The sequence below is a fragment of the Electrona antarctica genome (assembly GCF_951216825.1).
Source record: "Electrona antarctica genome assembly, chromosome: 21".
Classification (NCBI taxonomy): domain Eukaryota; kingdom Metazoa; phylum Chordata; class Actinopteri; order Myctophiformes; family Myctophidae; genus Electrona; species Electrona antarctica.
The window spans coordinates 19935269-19952441 of NC_136802.1; the positions used below are offsets into that span (position 1 = coordinate 19935269).

A 17173-nucleotide genomic window follows, 5' to 3' on the forward strand; every position below is an offset into this window, starting at 1 on the left:
TGTCAGGTATATCTTTCAAACTTAAAACAGGGGTATATTTTACATTATTTTAACCACTTAAATGCACTATACTTTGTTCACTGGAGTGCCCCATGGGTCAATACTGGGTCCTACTATTTCTTTCCCCTCCTCTACTCCAAATCTGTTCACGGAAGGTTTGCCTCAGAATAGGGATGCAATTAGTTCATGTGGTTATGGTGGCTTTATTGAAACTAGGAATTGAAGTGTGTTCCAACTTCCACTGTGAGCTGGAGAAGAGAAGAGAAGAGAAGAGAAGAGAAGAGAAGAGAAGAGAAGAGAAGAGAAGAGAAGAGAAGAGAAGAGAAGAGAAGAGAAGAGAAGAGAAGAGAAGAGGAGAAGAGAAGAGAAGAGAAGAGAAGAGAAGCTGAAGAGATAATTGAAAGGGGAAAGTATATAGGAGAGAAGAGAAGAGAAGAGAAGAGAAGAGAAGAGAAGAGAAGAGAAGAGAAGAGAAAAGAAGAGATAATTGAAAGGGGAAAGTATATAGGAGAGAAGAGAATGTATATAGTAGTCTAGTCCATTAGATGTACAGAAACACAGTTTTGTTCCCTCCCCGAGGGTGATTCAGTGAGTCACACTGCTTCATCTGGTTCACACTTCATTACAGATAGAACCCTAAAGCTACGGCAGACATACCCCCCTGCACTGCGTGTGCACGCTCGCTCACGCACGCACGCTCTCGCGCAGGCAAGAATACCACCAACGGCCAAACTGTAATGAATGTTGCCCGCTTCCACACCCAGACAAACAAACAAAAACTCACTTCAATGTTCAAAGGTGTGTGTGTCACAATCAAACTTTCTGACTCCCTACCGTCCAGCTCAAGTTTCCTTTCTGTGATATTTGCACGCACGCACGAATGCTCAAACAACGCCTGTGAGCTATTTTTGGCTAAGGTTCTCAGAATAGGGATTGTATGGTTCAAGTAGTTGAAATTCTTTTTATCCTATCACACAACGATTTGGCAGCACCCATATAGTAACTCTGAGGACCCCCTGTTGGAGACCCCTGGTTTAAATAAACCAAAAGTAACCAAAGTGTGATCTAACAAGTTACTTTTCTCAGTAGGTAATCCTGTTTGGTAACAAAACTAATTTTTTAAGGGACACTTCACCCTTTTTGCAAAAATGCAATTTAGAAGATTTAGAACACTGTAATATGTGGTTTTAGATTATTTAGATTTTAGCACCACACACACACACACACACACACACACACACACACACACACACACACACACACACACACACACACACACACACACACACACACACACACACACACACACACACACACACACACACACACACACACACACACACACACACACACACACACACACACCTTTGAGAAATGATGGCCTTCCTCAACCTCCCTCTGAATGTGTTTTGATGTTTACTTACCTCTCAACACAAGGTCATCATAACTGCAGTCAAATGCATCATACTCTTCGTTACTAGAGAGAGAGAAAGAGAGAGAGAGCGCATTGAATATTATGTATGTATTCTTCACTGAATGAACAGCTCGTCTGTGTGTGTGTGTGTGCATATCACTGAGCTATTCTCTCATAGCCTGGAAACCAGACAAATCTGCCACAGGAAAAAATATATACAGTCCATGGGGATATACTGTATGTACGCAGTGATATAAGTCTGGTTTTTATGAGACAGCTGAGGAAATTCCACCTCCCAAGGACCTTGCTGGTTAACTTCTATACTGCCATCATAGAATCCATCATCACCCTCGCCATCACTGTTTGGTTCCCCGCTGCAGCGGCCAAGGACAAGGCCAAGCTGCAGCGGGTCATACGATCAGCAGAGAGGGTGATTGACTGCCCTTTGCCCCCCTTGAGGCCCTGTTTAGGAGTAGAGCTTCGAGGAGGGCCAGGGAGATCATGGCTGACCCTGCACACCCAGGCCACAGTCTTTTTGCCCCGCTTCCCTCAGGCAGGAGGTTGCGGCCCCTAAAGACTATGAAGGCCCGACATTCAAACAGCTTTTTCCCCACGGCTATCCGGCTCCTCAACGCTGCTGGTGTCCCCCCCTGACCCCCCTTTATCCTCCCTCCACCCCCACTCAGAGTGGAATGGACTGACTTGTGCTCTGAACTGATCACTTGAACTCTCTGCACTTTATTTTATTCACTATTCTTTGCACTGTCTTGTCCTGTTTTGCACTTGTCCTAATGTTGTAACTGCACTCTGCTGTCCACCAAACCAAATTCCTAACATGTTTACATGTCATGGCAATAAAGTCTTCGGATTCTGATTCTGGTCATGCCTGGCTAATTCTCTCAGACCTCTTGTTCAAAAAGCTTTCTTCTTTCCTTCGTTGTTGCTGTTGATTGATTGACGTTGAGACCACAAGGGAATGACAATCTAATCCGCCCTTCACACCTCACACAAAGCTGATCGATGGCGTCACTGTATACGAGACCCCGGGTGCTTAAGAAACCTCAGCATTGCTCCACTGCTCTTCTGTGTATAGTGGGGACCACCACTTCCTCCTGGGGGATCATGTGGTGTTACAAGGCCATTGTGGATATGTAGTCCTCCCATTTGGCCCTTGATCTGCCATGGGTATACTCTTCCAAGTGGTTCTAACTATCAATAATTTAGCTGGAGACTCCCCGGAAACCACTTTGAGAATAACTTCCCCATTGCCCACACACTGGACAAAACTGCCGAGTGCTTGTATCTACAGGCTAGAGATTAGGAGTTCCCAAACTTCTCCATGCTGTCGATGGCCCCGATAGGCATGTAGCCTCTGGCTGACATCAAGGCAGAGAGAGAGAGAGAGAGAGAGAGAGAGAGAGAGAGATAGGTTGGTGTGTGTGTGTGTGTGTGTGTGTGGTCCAAAAGTTTCTTCAATTTTGCATGTGCATGCACACGCAGAGAGAAAAAGAGAGAGAAAAAGAGTCAGGGATGGAGAGAGACCGACAGAGAGAGAGAGAGAGAGCGTAGTAGAGTATATTCTACTGTTAGTCGGATGTTAGGTCCTTAGCTTAATTGCTTAGGATCCTTGATTACTATTTCTATGTATTTGATGTATTACCATGTGTTGTTCTTGCTTACTGTAAATCGCTCTGGATTAAGAGCGCCTGCTAAATGCCTAAGAGAGAGGCATAGCGCGTGTACGTATTGTCTTGGTGTTGTGTTGCGTGATATGTTGTATTGTGCTATATGATTATGTGTCCATGTCTCAGCGTTGCACATAGAGTGCATAATATCTGCTTCTATGCTATTTTCATATGCCTATGACCTGTTCTCGATATATTTGTGCACTTTGGGGGTACCATAAACCCAGAACATCAGTAGCCACCCTCAGCTGTTCCTAATAATGTAATTTAATCCAAAGAGCAAATCCAATCCAATGCCACAGCCAATCAAAGCAAGAACTTCTCAAATGCAAACGGACCACGTTATCCATTATCTTCTGCATGACCTTATGTGTAAAAACCTTAGCCTTTTGCCAACAGTCTGTCTTTTTGTTTTTGTTTGTTTGCTTTCCCTATTTTGTAAGATTATGCAGTGGACATTTGTTTTGTTTGTCTTTAAAATATATTTGTGACATTTTGGAATGAAAATCTCTCAAATGTCAGACACTTGAAAAGGAATTTGTGTGGTATAGTAGCAGTGGTGGAAAGTACACATACTGATTTCAGGTACTTTACTTGAGTATTTCCAATTTCCAATAGGCTACTTTTACTTCTACACCACTGCATTTTGAGAGCCAAACATTGTACTTTTACGTACTCCATTACATTTATTTGAAAACTTTAGTTTATTTTAGCTCTCTCACTTGAGAATTGCCATCACGTGGCGAAAACACGTGTGTGTGCAATTTCATGCACACACACGAGTCAATTCCATTGGGTCGTGCTTTTGTCCATCACGGTACGGCTGCAAGTCCCGCCCCGGGGTTTAAGAGCGTAATACACATTACTTCTCGTTAAGATTACCATACCGTTGATTTAGTATGGCCTTTTGGACGAGTGTTTTCTCTCTTATAGCCTGGAATTTGCGGTTCAAAGCTGGTAGCTTTTCATTCAAACGATTCAGCAGAACTCTATAAACAAGTAAATGGAAACTTACTCTGGGCTATTATAGTTGAGCCGGGAGGCCCTCTTGTTTACCTCTAGCCCTAGCTAGCCTCCTAACTTAGAGTCGACAGACCTCCGTTAGCTTCAGAAGCACGGCCCTTCCATCGCTCTCAAACGACGCGACCCCCTGCTTCTGCACCGCGTGGCCTGTGGGAGAGACCCTCGACCCGCGCTAACACCACAAGGCCTCCTCGCCGCTTCAACAACGAGACGCCATTGCTGCAGCACCGAAAAACATCTGTTAGCATTTTAGCATACTCTATCTCGCCGTTCAACGACTTCTTACTGCGCGGCCTGCGAGAAGTTTATCATTACAAAACATACATTAAACACCTCAGCCCTATATACATTTCGGGCATTTGAAAATAGCACATCTACGAGCTCCCAATTATTGTCTCATGGAGCCTCATTTACTGGCCATTTTGAAAATGAATGGACTGTCAATTTAAATGTCAATAAACGCTAATGGCACTCATTAGTTTTAATGGCTTCCCCCAGCCCTCACATTCATCATATCTGTCCATTTGTCTGTGATATAGAGGCTAATCAATCGATCTTTATAAAGTATGCCCTCAACTCATTGACTGCCATTGATGTATTTTGACATGTATTGGTGTTTTCAGTGTTTACAATAGAGGGCCTTTATATAAATGCACCATTAGGGCGCTCTCTTCCGCAACATGTGAACACAGAACCTCCGAAGAAGATTACACGCGGCAATAACGTCAAAACATTTCCAAGCTTGTTGAGTGTAATATTAAAGGATTTATGAAAATATTTTTGAGCCCCTCCTATGCCCAGCTTTGTGAACCCTGTAGCGATGATTTGATTGGCTGAGCACCCCATAGCGATGATTTGGTTGGCTGAGCAATGTACGTATTGAGGATAAAAAGTGAGTACAGAAAAGTGAGGACGCCAAGTGATTATCCTTGAGGATTAGCCTTGAGGACAAAATTACTTGAGCATAAAAAGTGAGGAGGCCAATTGCGATTGGCCAGATTGTGATGATGTATGATGATAAGAGCGGCTCTCACTTCACACGGGTGTGATTTCTTTCTTTTTTTTCTTCTGCTTTCTGTTGCTACTTGCTAGACAGCGTTTATGGCAGAAACAAGCTACATTCAACTGCCAATAACTAGAGAACGGAGCATCGCAGTAGTATGACTTTTATTCTCAGATCCTTCTTTTGAGACACTCGGTGTGTATTTCATTGCGGAGTGAAATATTGGTCCTTGGCAGAGAATGACCATCTTGACCATCTGGGGACGCCACTGGCATCGTTACCGACATGATGCAGTGTAACAGAGTCAACACAGTGCCATGCAGAGCCGACTGTACCCAGATCAAGGCCACACTTCAAGGCTGCTTTCACTTTCAGCCATCGAGGCAGGATGCTAATTTGGTTTAATTGGGTTTGGAACATGTGTTGTACCCTCGGTTTGTCATCATGACACATCAGCCAGATGCTGCTCAAATGGCAAGGTCAAATTAGGCAGAGTGATTATGCTTTAATCCTTTGCCGTTTCAGCCTCTGCACTACAGATGAGCGCCACCACACATAACACATCCATTAGCCCATTCTACAAGTGCCTTCTATCTGTAGTTCAAACTTTGTGCCAAGGACAACTGGTGTGCGGCCTTTGTGCATTTTTTTTTAATACTTAATTAAGGACAACTAAAATTATATGTATTTGTCTGCGGACCTTTACATCTGTGGTAGTAGGATATGGTGGAATGCATGATATGTCTTTAAGGTTAAAATGGATGTGACGTCAGTGCATGTTGACGCGGGGAGAGGATACTAAGGAAGTTTGTTTACACTGCTACCACTGTGTGTTACGTGAGATTATTGTGCGGTTGCAAATAAAATACTACAGAGCTTATAGCATTGTAAAGAGCCTTTATGGAATAACCCGACAACATCTGAAGATGTTTTATGACAGGGAGACCCCCAGAAGAGAAGATTTGTGTTTAAAAAAAAAACATTAGTCAAACCTTTTCAAACAAGATTTGTCAAGATTTGCCGTTTAAAAAAAAGCATGGCCCGGGCGGCTGGCGTAGCTGTATGGGCACCTTGGCTGGTAATCCAGTCTGGCAGTCTGCCATGTGTTCGACTCCCGATCCTGACGGTCTTTACTGCGTGTGGAATGGATTTCCACACACTGGTCATACCATTAAAGGAGCATTCAGTGATTTGGGTGATTTGGAAAACCACCCAGTCCGCCCCGGTAACAAAATGTGCACATGCACGCTCTACAGTGGGGGGAAGTGCAACAGGCCAACAGCATGTGCACCAAGGCCCACCCCACTCGATCATGATTGGAGGAAGGCCCCTCTCATCCTGATTGGTTGAAGGCTTTGCCACCCGCCACCAAAACTGAAACTAGGGTTTTTTGACCCCAGGGGCTCACTGGGGACAGGGAGGAACTCCTTATATGGTCAGCACACTCTATAGTAGGGAGGATTATCCAGAAAAAATAAGTGATATTTGAATTAAGTCAAATAACTGAATATACCTTGCTCTCCAGGCAAGTGCTTACCTCACTTTAAGGTCCTTTTCTGTGGAGCCGACCCATGCGCCCAGGTATTTAAAGTCGCTGACCTCCTTTAGCGCAGTACCCTCTATTGTTGTTAGGGGCAGATGTTCTTGGGGGATGTTATAGGTTATGACCTCTGTCTTCTTTGCATTTAGCCTGAGGCCAACATTAGCGCACTCCAACTCCACTCTGGTCAGGAGAGCCTGTGCCTGCCTTACGTGGTCAGATAGCAGGCAGATGTCATCAGTGTTGTCCAGGTCTGTGAGGGTTTCCGCTAGCCTGGCTAATAAGCCAGACCGAATCAGCCGTTGGCAAAAAAGAATTGCCTGCCGGCGGATTACGGTCTGGAGAGGCTCAATTGTACGCCCATTTCCTACACCAGAGAACTGGTGTGGCCAATCGGGACACGGCATGCAATATGGGCGGGCCGGGTGTCTCCCTGCAGCACTCTGGTTTCTATGTTGAATTCTTCGCTGTTACCATCCGGCGTTATCAGTTCAGTATCATGCGTGGTGCAGAAAAACGGGGCCGGCGCTGGGACGTGTTGTGAGCTTGTCGATCTGCTCTTTTCAACTAGCCTTCCCCACAATAACAGAAAATACACTAAGACCCCTTTCTTTTTTTGGTATTATTATTTTAGGTATTACTCTAAAGAGTAAACGTATTGTTAAAGATCTGGCATTTATTTATAAGATCGAGTCTACACAATTAGAGAATGCAGAAGAATTGTTATTTTTGATCGTTTGCCTGGAATTGTGTTATATAATGTTATGCAACAACATGGATTTCTCTGTATCCTCAATGGATGGAAAGGTGGAGCTGCAAGGGACCGATTTGTTTCAATTTGAGGCAGTCTTGGCATAGTTGCCTCCTCGTTCATCTTAGATGGCTGGTTGAGGACTTGCATTGAAGTTGTTGACCATACATAAACCTACTTGAGTGCATCATAAAAGCATTTGGTATTGTTATATTTAGTATTGTTGTCAGTGTTTCGCACAGGAAATGTGCACACCGCTCTTGTTTCACTTGGAGCTCAGAATGGATTGCAGAATGTACATTTGTCATGTCGATATCTCTCATCGTTAAATCTTTCTCCTTTATGTTGGAGATGTTTTATAGTGCTGTAATGGCCTTCCTCCCCTTTGGGGTACATAAAATGTATATGGTGTTTTCACGAAGCTGCTGTACTTTAGAATTGTGATTACTTTAATGAGGAACTGAAAACGAGATTAGGTTGATTAATGTGTGCGTGTGCGTGCGCATGCGTGCGTGATATGGATGAATGGGTGTATAGACTGTTGAATAGATAAAACTAGAGTTATGCATGTAACTGTAATTATGTGAATTCTTGCCATCCAGGCCCGCAGGGCCAGGGATTTTCAAAATCTTCCATTATTCATTTGTTGGGTAAAGTATTAACTACATCAATTCTAAGTATAACCTTTTTTTAAGGGCATATGGGAGAAGGTGCAGGGGTAAATTTGGTACCTCAACTGACTCAAAGCTTCTACATTTAGAAGCTTTAGAAAGGCTGCTGAACGAGTGATGAAACGCGCTGGTGAATCGACAAATTTCCGTGCTGCATCATTGAATAAAATGTATTTTTAGTCATATTTTAATCATTTGAACAGTTTTAGTTTGAGTCTAGTTTTAGTCGGCTAAATATCATACGATTTTAGACAACTAAATCTACAGTTGATTCAGTCGACTACAATGTATTTTGGCTGGCGTTGATGGCATCTTATAATGCTTGATTTTACACTTGGTTGCAAGCTGAAAATAGCCTACAGGCTGCCAGGCCCGCAACGGGATTTTCAGCTTGCAACCAAGCATAAAATGACTTGTCTTTCAGTTCTACTGGATCTCTTCACTAGTCCCCCCCCTATTTTATGACAATATTGTCAATATATTTCATCTTTAATAGTTTTAGTCATCATAGCTTAGTTTTTATTTAGTTTTACTCAGTGAAAAATCACGCCTGTGTGAACTGAGTGGTGCAACTATATTTGTATTGTGAGTTACTGTACTGTACTCTGTACTGTACCCAGTGCTCAACAGTGCCACTTTAGGTCACCAAGCGGTATTGCAACCGTTCATACCCCAAACGGACAGACATACGGACATAGGGACACACACAGCCAGTCATTGGAGCGGTGTGCACCACTCAAAAAGGCAGTCGATTTTTCGCCAGTTTTAAAGTTGACCAAAATCAACACTGCTCACCACAAGCCAGCAAACTGTTGCCCAGCCTGGGCACACCTGTGCACTCAGCTCCATCTCTCCTGGTCCTACTACTGGAAGCGAGAGAGTGTATATGCCAACATACCTCTGACAGAGTGGGCTGTGCCAGCCAGACCTGGCGGCACGCCAAAGTCACAGGGTTTTAGGACTCAATAAACATTACGTTAATCTATAGTTTACAGACTTTATTCGGATCATAACACCATAACACCCACACTAACTGCCAATTGTTACCTTGACAAAAGCACAACCACACACCTGCCTGCATTTATGATCATGGGGGGAAACCTATACCTTATTTTTCTTCCATATATAGAGAACAGAGCAGAGAGGAATTCAATGTGCATCTTAAACTCCAGTGTGAAACAGGTGATGCTGTATGGAGCTGAGACCTGGAGAACAAAAACCACCACACAGGCTGCAAACATTCACCAACACCTGCCTCAGGAGAACCCTCCACATCTCATGGAGAGACAAAGTACGCAATGTGGACCTGTGGAAAAGAACAAGCCAGGATACCATTGACCTACAGATCCGAAAGAGAAAGTGGAGTTGGACTGGACACACCCTCAAAAAAAGGGCGACAAACAGAGTGGCTGGTAGAGTGGCCGGATGAAAGACCTGAGGTTCCCAATTCGATCCCGGCTCCCCAGAGTTAGTGTAGAAGTGTCCTTGTAGAAAGACGATGGACCCCCAATTGCTCCACTGCCTCACCCAATCACAAGCCACGGGCACTCCTTCCAGCCACTCCCTTCGTGGGGCAGAAAACAGGGTGGCTTCACAAACGTCCTGTCATTTTATAGGTGCTGCCACACTATCTAAAGAGCCGCGCACATCTTAAGCTGTGTGCAGCTTATTTTCCGAGTTTTTAGACAGCTGGTGGATGGAAATTAAGCTCCACCTCCGCGGAAGACTTGCGCGACGGCCAGATTCCCGGAAACGCTCTCCTCCGCGCAAGTCTTCCGCGGAGGTGGAGCTTAATTTCCATCCACCAGCTGTCTAAAAACTCGGAAAATAAGCTGCGCACAGCTTAAGACGTGCGCGGCTGTCGACCGTTTTGCGCTTAGGTGTGGAAACGCTGATATATACTGTAGCTTGAAGTGTGAGCATTTCCTAGCAAGTCTGCAGTCAGCCAATCAGGCGATTGGACGCCTTTAAATATCACCGCCTCTGACGCTTGACGTTCTCTTTTCAGCATGCAACAAAGCAGCCCACCTCCATCCCCAAATGTACCTTGTCCAAATCGTCTACAGTCGAGAAGGAAGTAGGTTCACCTGCACTGCTGGATCAGTTCACTATAAAACATGCTTTCCCAGTGGGTTAGGTACTTGCCAGTTTGCACTGTCACAAACAGCCTAGAGCCTGTTCTTTCATGAATATATATGAATATATATATATATATATATATATATATATATATATATATATATATGCTCTCGCTGTGACTTTCTTCATCTTATTATTTCTTTGATCGTCGGCCTCTGAAAGGCATGAAAATGTAATCATAGCCTGCTTGTCAAAATCAATACTGAGCTTACTAGAGTGGTGTCACACATACGAATTAATGCACGTGTCGTGCACACACACACACACACACACACACACAGGTGTCTGGGAAAAATGCCAGGCCCTGTGCGAACATTAATTAATTAATCAATGAATTCTAATGAATTAATGTATGTTTATTTTGGTCTAAGTATTAACTAATTATCACCCCGACATGTAAGAGTAGGCTATATGAAAGCCTTTTATGTTTATACATTTCACACAGGTGCTGCTAAATAACTATCTTGCCAGTCAGTTGCGCATATGGGATATCTTCAGGGGCGGCCTTAAGGATCGGGAGGCCCCGTTCATGACGTCATCATTTTAATAATTAATAATTATTTAAAAAAAAAATACAATTGGACCTGCTCTCCTCATATGCAACATTGCAACTGTGACGGGATTCCCCAGATCCGAAAGGCAACTTCACAGGGAATATCCCGATAGTCCCGTTCCTCTTTTTTTGAGAAACCACTATATGCTAACCTGACTCCGCCAGATGGGGCAGCAGAGAGTACACTGGGTTCCCCCCTCCTGCTCCCATCTGGGAACTCTCAGGCAGACTTGATGCCCGGCCACAAAATGGCCTGGCCAATCAGCAGCAGCTTCTAGGAGCTTCTAGCAGCAGCTTCTAGCTTCTAGCTGCTGCTGATTGGCCAGGCCGTTTTGTGGCCGGGCATCAAGTCTGCCTGAGAGTTCCCAGATGGGAGCAGGAGGGGGGAACCCAGTGTACTCTCTGCTGCCCCATCTGGCAGAGTCAGGTTAACTATATGCCGCAGCTCAGCGGATACAATATAGCTGCTGCTAATATGAATATCACCTTTCTCCTGAATATGGGCCTCGCGGCTCACGCTGCAAATTCTTCATACTCTTCTTCACATGACTGTCAACTTGGGCATACTGCTGCAGCTGCTGCAGACATCATTTTCTTGATGCGGGGCCCCGCAGCTGATTGTGGCGCGGTTGGATCGATTCTTTTTGTAATGAATTTATCAAATGAAACTCTCAGCGAGGCTTAGAACTCTTCTTTTTTCTTTGCGACTCGTCTTTCAAGTTTCCCACCACCACGCTGTCACGCACAGTCGCACAACATCCACCATACACATGACCAGCACGTAATGCGCTTGATAGATGACGCAGAAACACAATGTCAGCGAGTACTAAATGTGAAATATATCATGTAAGCAAAACTACATTTTAGGATGCAGACACGCAACGTCAGCGAGTACTAAATGTGAAATATATCAACATGTAAGCAAAACTATAGATTTGAGGTCTGAGATGGAAAGTGATTGTTAACATTTAAAAGCCTATTAAAAAGGGAGGGAGGACCCTACCTAAAGTGAGGCCTCGCAGGTGCGAGGCCCTGTGCGACGGCACCGTCCGCACCACCCAAAAAGCGGGGTGCACACGCAGATCCGACACACCAAAGGTCCGAAGTGCGGGGACATGCGATGCGATGTGAAAATGCGATGGTCCGACATGCGCTGCTCCTGTGCTTGCGGTTATGGTTAGGTTAGGGATTGAAGTTTCGGATCAATAGTATGTCGGAACTAAAGCCTGTACCCCAAAAAGCGGTCCTGCACACGAGCACATGCACACACACGGACACAGTGACTGGTTATTTTATATTATTGTCATCCATTCTCTCTCCAGTAGTCTGGCCCACAGTATGTGTTGTTTCTCTATCTGTATCATCCATTATCTCTATTCCTCTCCCTCCCTACCCTAATTTGCCCTGTTGCAAGCGTGTCCGTATTTGGGCATAATCCACTCGAACAACACGGGCAGGCAGGCAGGCAGACAGACAGACAGACAGACAGACAGACAGACAGACAGACAGACAGACGAATTTGAATTCTGAAAACAGTTTCCACCCGACAGGAAGAGGAGAGGAGAGGAGAGGAGAGGAGAGGATAGGAGAGAATGCCGCAACAAGCTTTGTCTTCAACAAATCAAATTTCTCAATTTCTCATGTCTCCCCCTCCGCTCCCATTCTTGGTTTTACTGCTCGGCCAGAGTACAGAACACTGATGCTGGCCTATAAAAGCAACTAAACGTATGACACCCCCATATCTTCAAAGCCGCACCCAGCAGCCGGCGAAAACTAGAGTTCTCAACAGGCCCAAATATTAAGTCCCGGCCCTACCTGCATGGGCCCTCATCAAAGCCATACACTCAAGAGAATGTCGGCGCTACAACCAAGGGGCCAGTGAGGCGCTCCAACGTTGAAGCACTGGGCCCTAGTGGTAAGAGGAGGGACTACAAGCGGACCCGTGGATTCATGACTGGGAAACCCTGTGCAGCTGGGCTTTAACATGGAGCGCTCGGTTGCACTTCCGCATTTGACCACCAAAATTTGGTGGTCAAATGCGGAAGTAGACGTTTTGAGACGGTCCTTCCGGGTGCTTCAAAACGCCACTGAGCAACTTCCACTGACATGAATAGCTTCGCGCCAGATCAGTCTCTATCCTTTTATATACTCCATGGCTACAACCCTTAGATCTCCATATACTGGAGCTGACCTGTTCTGATCTGGCCTCATCAAGCCCTGTACACTCAAGACTCCTTATATGGAAAATACAGAATTCATTCCATGTTGATCTGACCCCCCATGCCCGTCCAGCAGTCAGCCGCCAACGAGGCGGATGCTTGCACGCCCTCGGCCCCTCGCCCTCAGGTGTCTTACTGGTTGAATAGCCATGTGTCCATGCGTGCGTGCGTGCGTGCGTGCAGAGTGAACATGTTTGTTTATATGCCACATGTTCAATTTTAATAATGCTACTGGGAATCAGTGCTCGCTAAAGGACATATGGTGTGTGCATGTCAGTCATGTGTACTGTACAGTACATGCATGTGCGTGTGTGGGTGCATATGTGTGCGTGTGTGTGTGCAGATGCTTGTGCATCTGTCTCTGAGGGTGGAAATGTTTGTGTTGTACTTATTTACATAATTCTCCCATAGGTTTTTAGACTTCAAATATAGACATGCACTGATAGAAAAACTACAGGAGTGGAACTTGGCATGTGTGTGTGTGTGTGTGTGTGTGTGTGTGTGTGTGTGTGTGTGTGTGTGTGTGTGTGTGTGTTCCTCATGGGAGAACCCTACGCTTCATCTGACTGAGAGCGAGTGGGTGGTAAGAGGAAGAGAAGAGGTGAGGGTGGAGAGGAGAGCAGAGAGGAGAGGAGAGGGTGATGTTGAAGAGGTACAGTACAGCAGCCATTTTGGAAAGAACTCAGGCGTCTTCCTACTTCCTTCACACGTGTTACCGATGATACTAATGCAGGTTGTTCCGTTCTGGTGGTATATCTAAATGGTAAATGGTAAATGGTGCATTTATATAGCGCCTTTATCCAAGGCGCTTTACATAGATTGTGCATTACATTCACCCATTCACACACACATTCATACACCGATTGTGGCGGAAGCCATGCAAGGTACCAACCAGCACATCGGGAGCAATTTGGGGTTCAGTGTCTTGCCCAAGGACACTTCGACATGTAGACAGGAGGAGCCGGGATTCGAACCGCCGACCCATGGATCATTGGACGACCTGCTCTACCTCTTGAGCCACAGAGCCACAGTTGCCCCAACTTCATATCTCAGATGAAGTTGCCGACGTTATAATTAAGAGTTGTATATTATTATTAAATAAGACTTATTTCTTACCTAAACGTAGTCCGCTGTTGGTGGTGCTGTAGCGCCGCTGCATTGCCATTAACGTGTGAATGTATAATCCCAGAGTAGTAGACCACTCCACCCATCACGGGGTGCGGACAGTTTGTAATTAAAACATAAATCCACATTTTCACATTTGTGTAGTGTGTGTAATCTTTCTTGCTAATTGCTAATCCACCGTTTTTATGTCGCAGCAGTTGTTTTTAATTATCTTCAGCTTGGAGTTTCAATTGTACTTCGACACAGTTCGACACACTATGACAACTCGATTGTTTTACCAGATTTGAACCATTAACCAACACGTTACGTTAACTTCAACCATTTATATGATATAACTTCCGACATCTTTTGTTTTTGTTTCTAAGACTTGTAAGCAGCACCACGGCCTACTTCCTCACTAAAGTCACGCGACGCATTCACGCAAGGCACGCACGCCATGCAGGCTCCCACTGGCCTGAGGAGGAAAAAAGAGGGGTGATTGACAGCTGGAACAGCCAATCCCCGGGTCCACTCGGGTTGTAGTCATTACCCGAGCACAGATACATATACGGGAGCCGCTCCGAAAATATCCGGGAGATTCTTCCTGTAAACGGAACCGCTCCAGTTCGGTTCAGACCCCGGGTATTTACGGGTCTCTGGCCTACCCGAAGACCTGTGCAGACATGGATGAAGACCTGTGCAGACATGGATGAAGACCTGTGCAGACATGGATGAAGACCTGAGCAGACATGGATGAAGACCTGTGCAGACATGGATGAAGACCAGTGCAGACATGGATGAAGACCTGTGCAGATATGGATGAAGACCTGTGCAGACATGGATGAAGACCTGTGCAGACATGGATGAAGACCTGTGCAGACATGGATGAAGACCTGTGTAGACATGGATGAAGACCTGTGCAGACATGGATGAAGACCTGTGCAGACATGTATGAAGACCTGTGCAGACATGGATGAAGACCTGTGTAGACATGGATGAAGACCTGTGCAGACATGGATGAAGACCTGAGCAGATATGGATGAAGACCTTCAGCTTGGAGTTTCAATTGTACTTCGACACAGTTCAACACACTATGACAACTCGATTGTTTTACCAGATTTGAATTTTGAACCATTAACCAACACGTTACATTAACTTCAACCATTTATATGATATAACTTCCGATATCTTTTGTTTTTGTTTCTAAGACTTGTAAGCAGCACCACGGCCTAGTTCCTCACTAAAGTCACGCGACGCATTCACGCAAGGCACGCACGCCATGCAGGCTCCCACTGGCCTGAGGAGGAAAAAAGAGGGGTGATTGACAGCTGGAACAGCCAATCCCCGGGTCCACTCGGGTTGTAGTCATTACCCGAGCACAGATACATATACGGGAGCCGCTCCGAAAATATCTGGGAGATTCTTCCTGTAAACGGAACCGCCCCGGTTCGGTTCAGACCCCGGGTATTTACGGGTCTCTGGCCTACCTGGAAGACCTGTGCAGACATGGATGAAGACCTGTGCAGACATGGATGAAGACCTGTGCAGACATGGATGAAGACCTGTGCAGACATGGATGAAGACCTGTGCAGACATGGATGAAGACCTGTGCAGACATGGATGAAGACCTGTGCAGACATGGATGAAGACCTGTGCAGACATGGATGAAGACCTGTGCAGATATGGATGAAGACCTGTGCAGACATGGATGAAGTGCAGTAATGAGACTGACTCATGAAGGCGTAATGATGAAACTACCTCATCCAAACTGTGACTGCACTCCGACCAAACACAATGCAGGGAAGAATGCACACACGTGCACGCACGCACGCACGCACGCACGCACGCACGCACGCACGCACGCACGCACGCACGCACGCACGCACACTTTATGATGCAATTTTATAATTGTCATTTTTACCATTTTCGTTTTACAGACAGACAGGCAGACAGACACCTAATTCACCATTGTCAGCCTTCTGATTGGTCCCTGGCTATTTCTGCCTTGTTTATGTTGAATTTGCTAAAACATACAAAGGGACACACACACATAGCTGTGTATTGGAGCGGAGGCACCGCTCAAACCAGATATATATATATGCCATGTTTAACCCCAGCGACTGTACTGAGATGATAAAGGTGTTGTAGTGTAATGTTGTCAGCAGGCTTTCCGCAGGCACTGTGTGGTGCTGCCAGTGAGTCAGCGGTATGCTCTGACAGCCAGGCAGGGAGGAGTACACACACAGACAACCCACCGTTTGTCTGTAAACAACCTATTCATCTTATAGACAATAAATAGGTCATGCACTTCGGTGGTTCTCAACCTGCGGGCCAGGACCCTCCAGGGGAGTCCCGAAATGATTTCTAAAGTGACAACCAAATGACTTTTATATTCCGCTAATACCTCTAAAATTAATATTCATAAATAATCTATACATTATCTATAAATGCACAACGTCTGTATGTACACGTACATACAGACCGGAAAATGGAGCTGGCCTGTTCTGACATCACACACACATATGTGGGCATGCCTGACACAGAACTTTATGTATAGGAAAAAAGGGACACAGAGAGACAGATACAGAAATCTTGATATATGGGCATAAAAGGATGGGTGGAACGGGCACTCTGACACGGGTACAACGGGTATTGCATAGCCAGGTGGGGCAAGGATCTCCTTCCATCGTTACCGACTCGGCGCTCTACAACCGGGCACCAGTCTAGTAATAATAATAATGCATATAAGGCCATTACTGCAGTAATCAACACACTATACTATAGCCAAATTGCTAATTATTAGTTAAATGTTGTGAAAATAGTCGATCTCCCAATGCCTCGCATTTTGTGAGCTTGTAGATCTAATTTTCACAACATTCATCTGTGACCCACGGCAAAAGATATACTAAAATACCACCGTTTTGACAGCTACAACTGCCTTATTGGTCTAGTGTGCAGCAACTTTGATGCCTCTTACAAGAGCGCGCGCGCGCACACACGCGCACACGCACACACAAACACACACACACACACACACAGTAAAGGAGATGTTTGGTGCATGGGGGTTGATG

The 17173-nt window shown here is 45.3% G+C and overlaps 2 protein-coding genes across 2 annotated transcripts in view; one reads left to right on the forward strand and one right to left on the reverse strand.

The window, feature by feature from the left end:
• The window catches only part of htr2cl1 (5-hydroxytryptamine (serotonin) receptor 2C, G protein-coupled-like 1), a gene marked incomplete at its 3' end in the record, with an annotated part of 198203 nt that overhangs the window by 98176 nt on the left and 82854 nt on the right, over positions 1-17173 (reverse strand). The window contains exon 3 of the mRNA XM_079491254.1: positions 1425-1477. The remainder of the gene's footprint in view (positions 1-1424; positions 1478-17173) is intronic.
• The window catches only part of LOC306914265 (uncharacterized protein), a gene marked incomplete at its 5' end in the record, with an annotated part of 69033 nt that continues 53542 nt past the window's right edge, over positions 1683-17173 (forward strand). The window contains one exon of the mRNA XM_079491255.1: positions 1683-1974. Coding sequence (XP_079347381.1) covers positions 1683-1974 — 292 coding nt within the window. The remainder of the gene's footprint in view (positions 1975-17173) is intronic.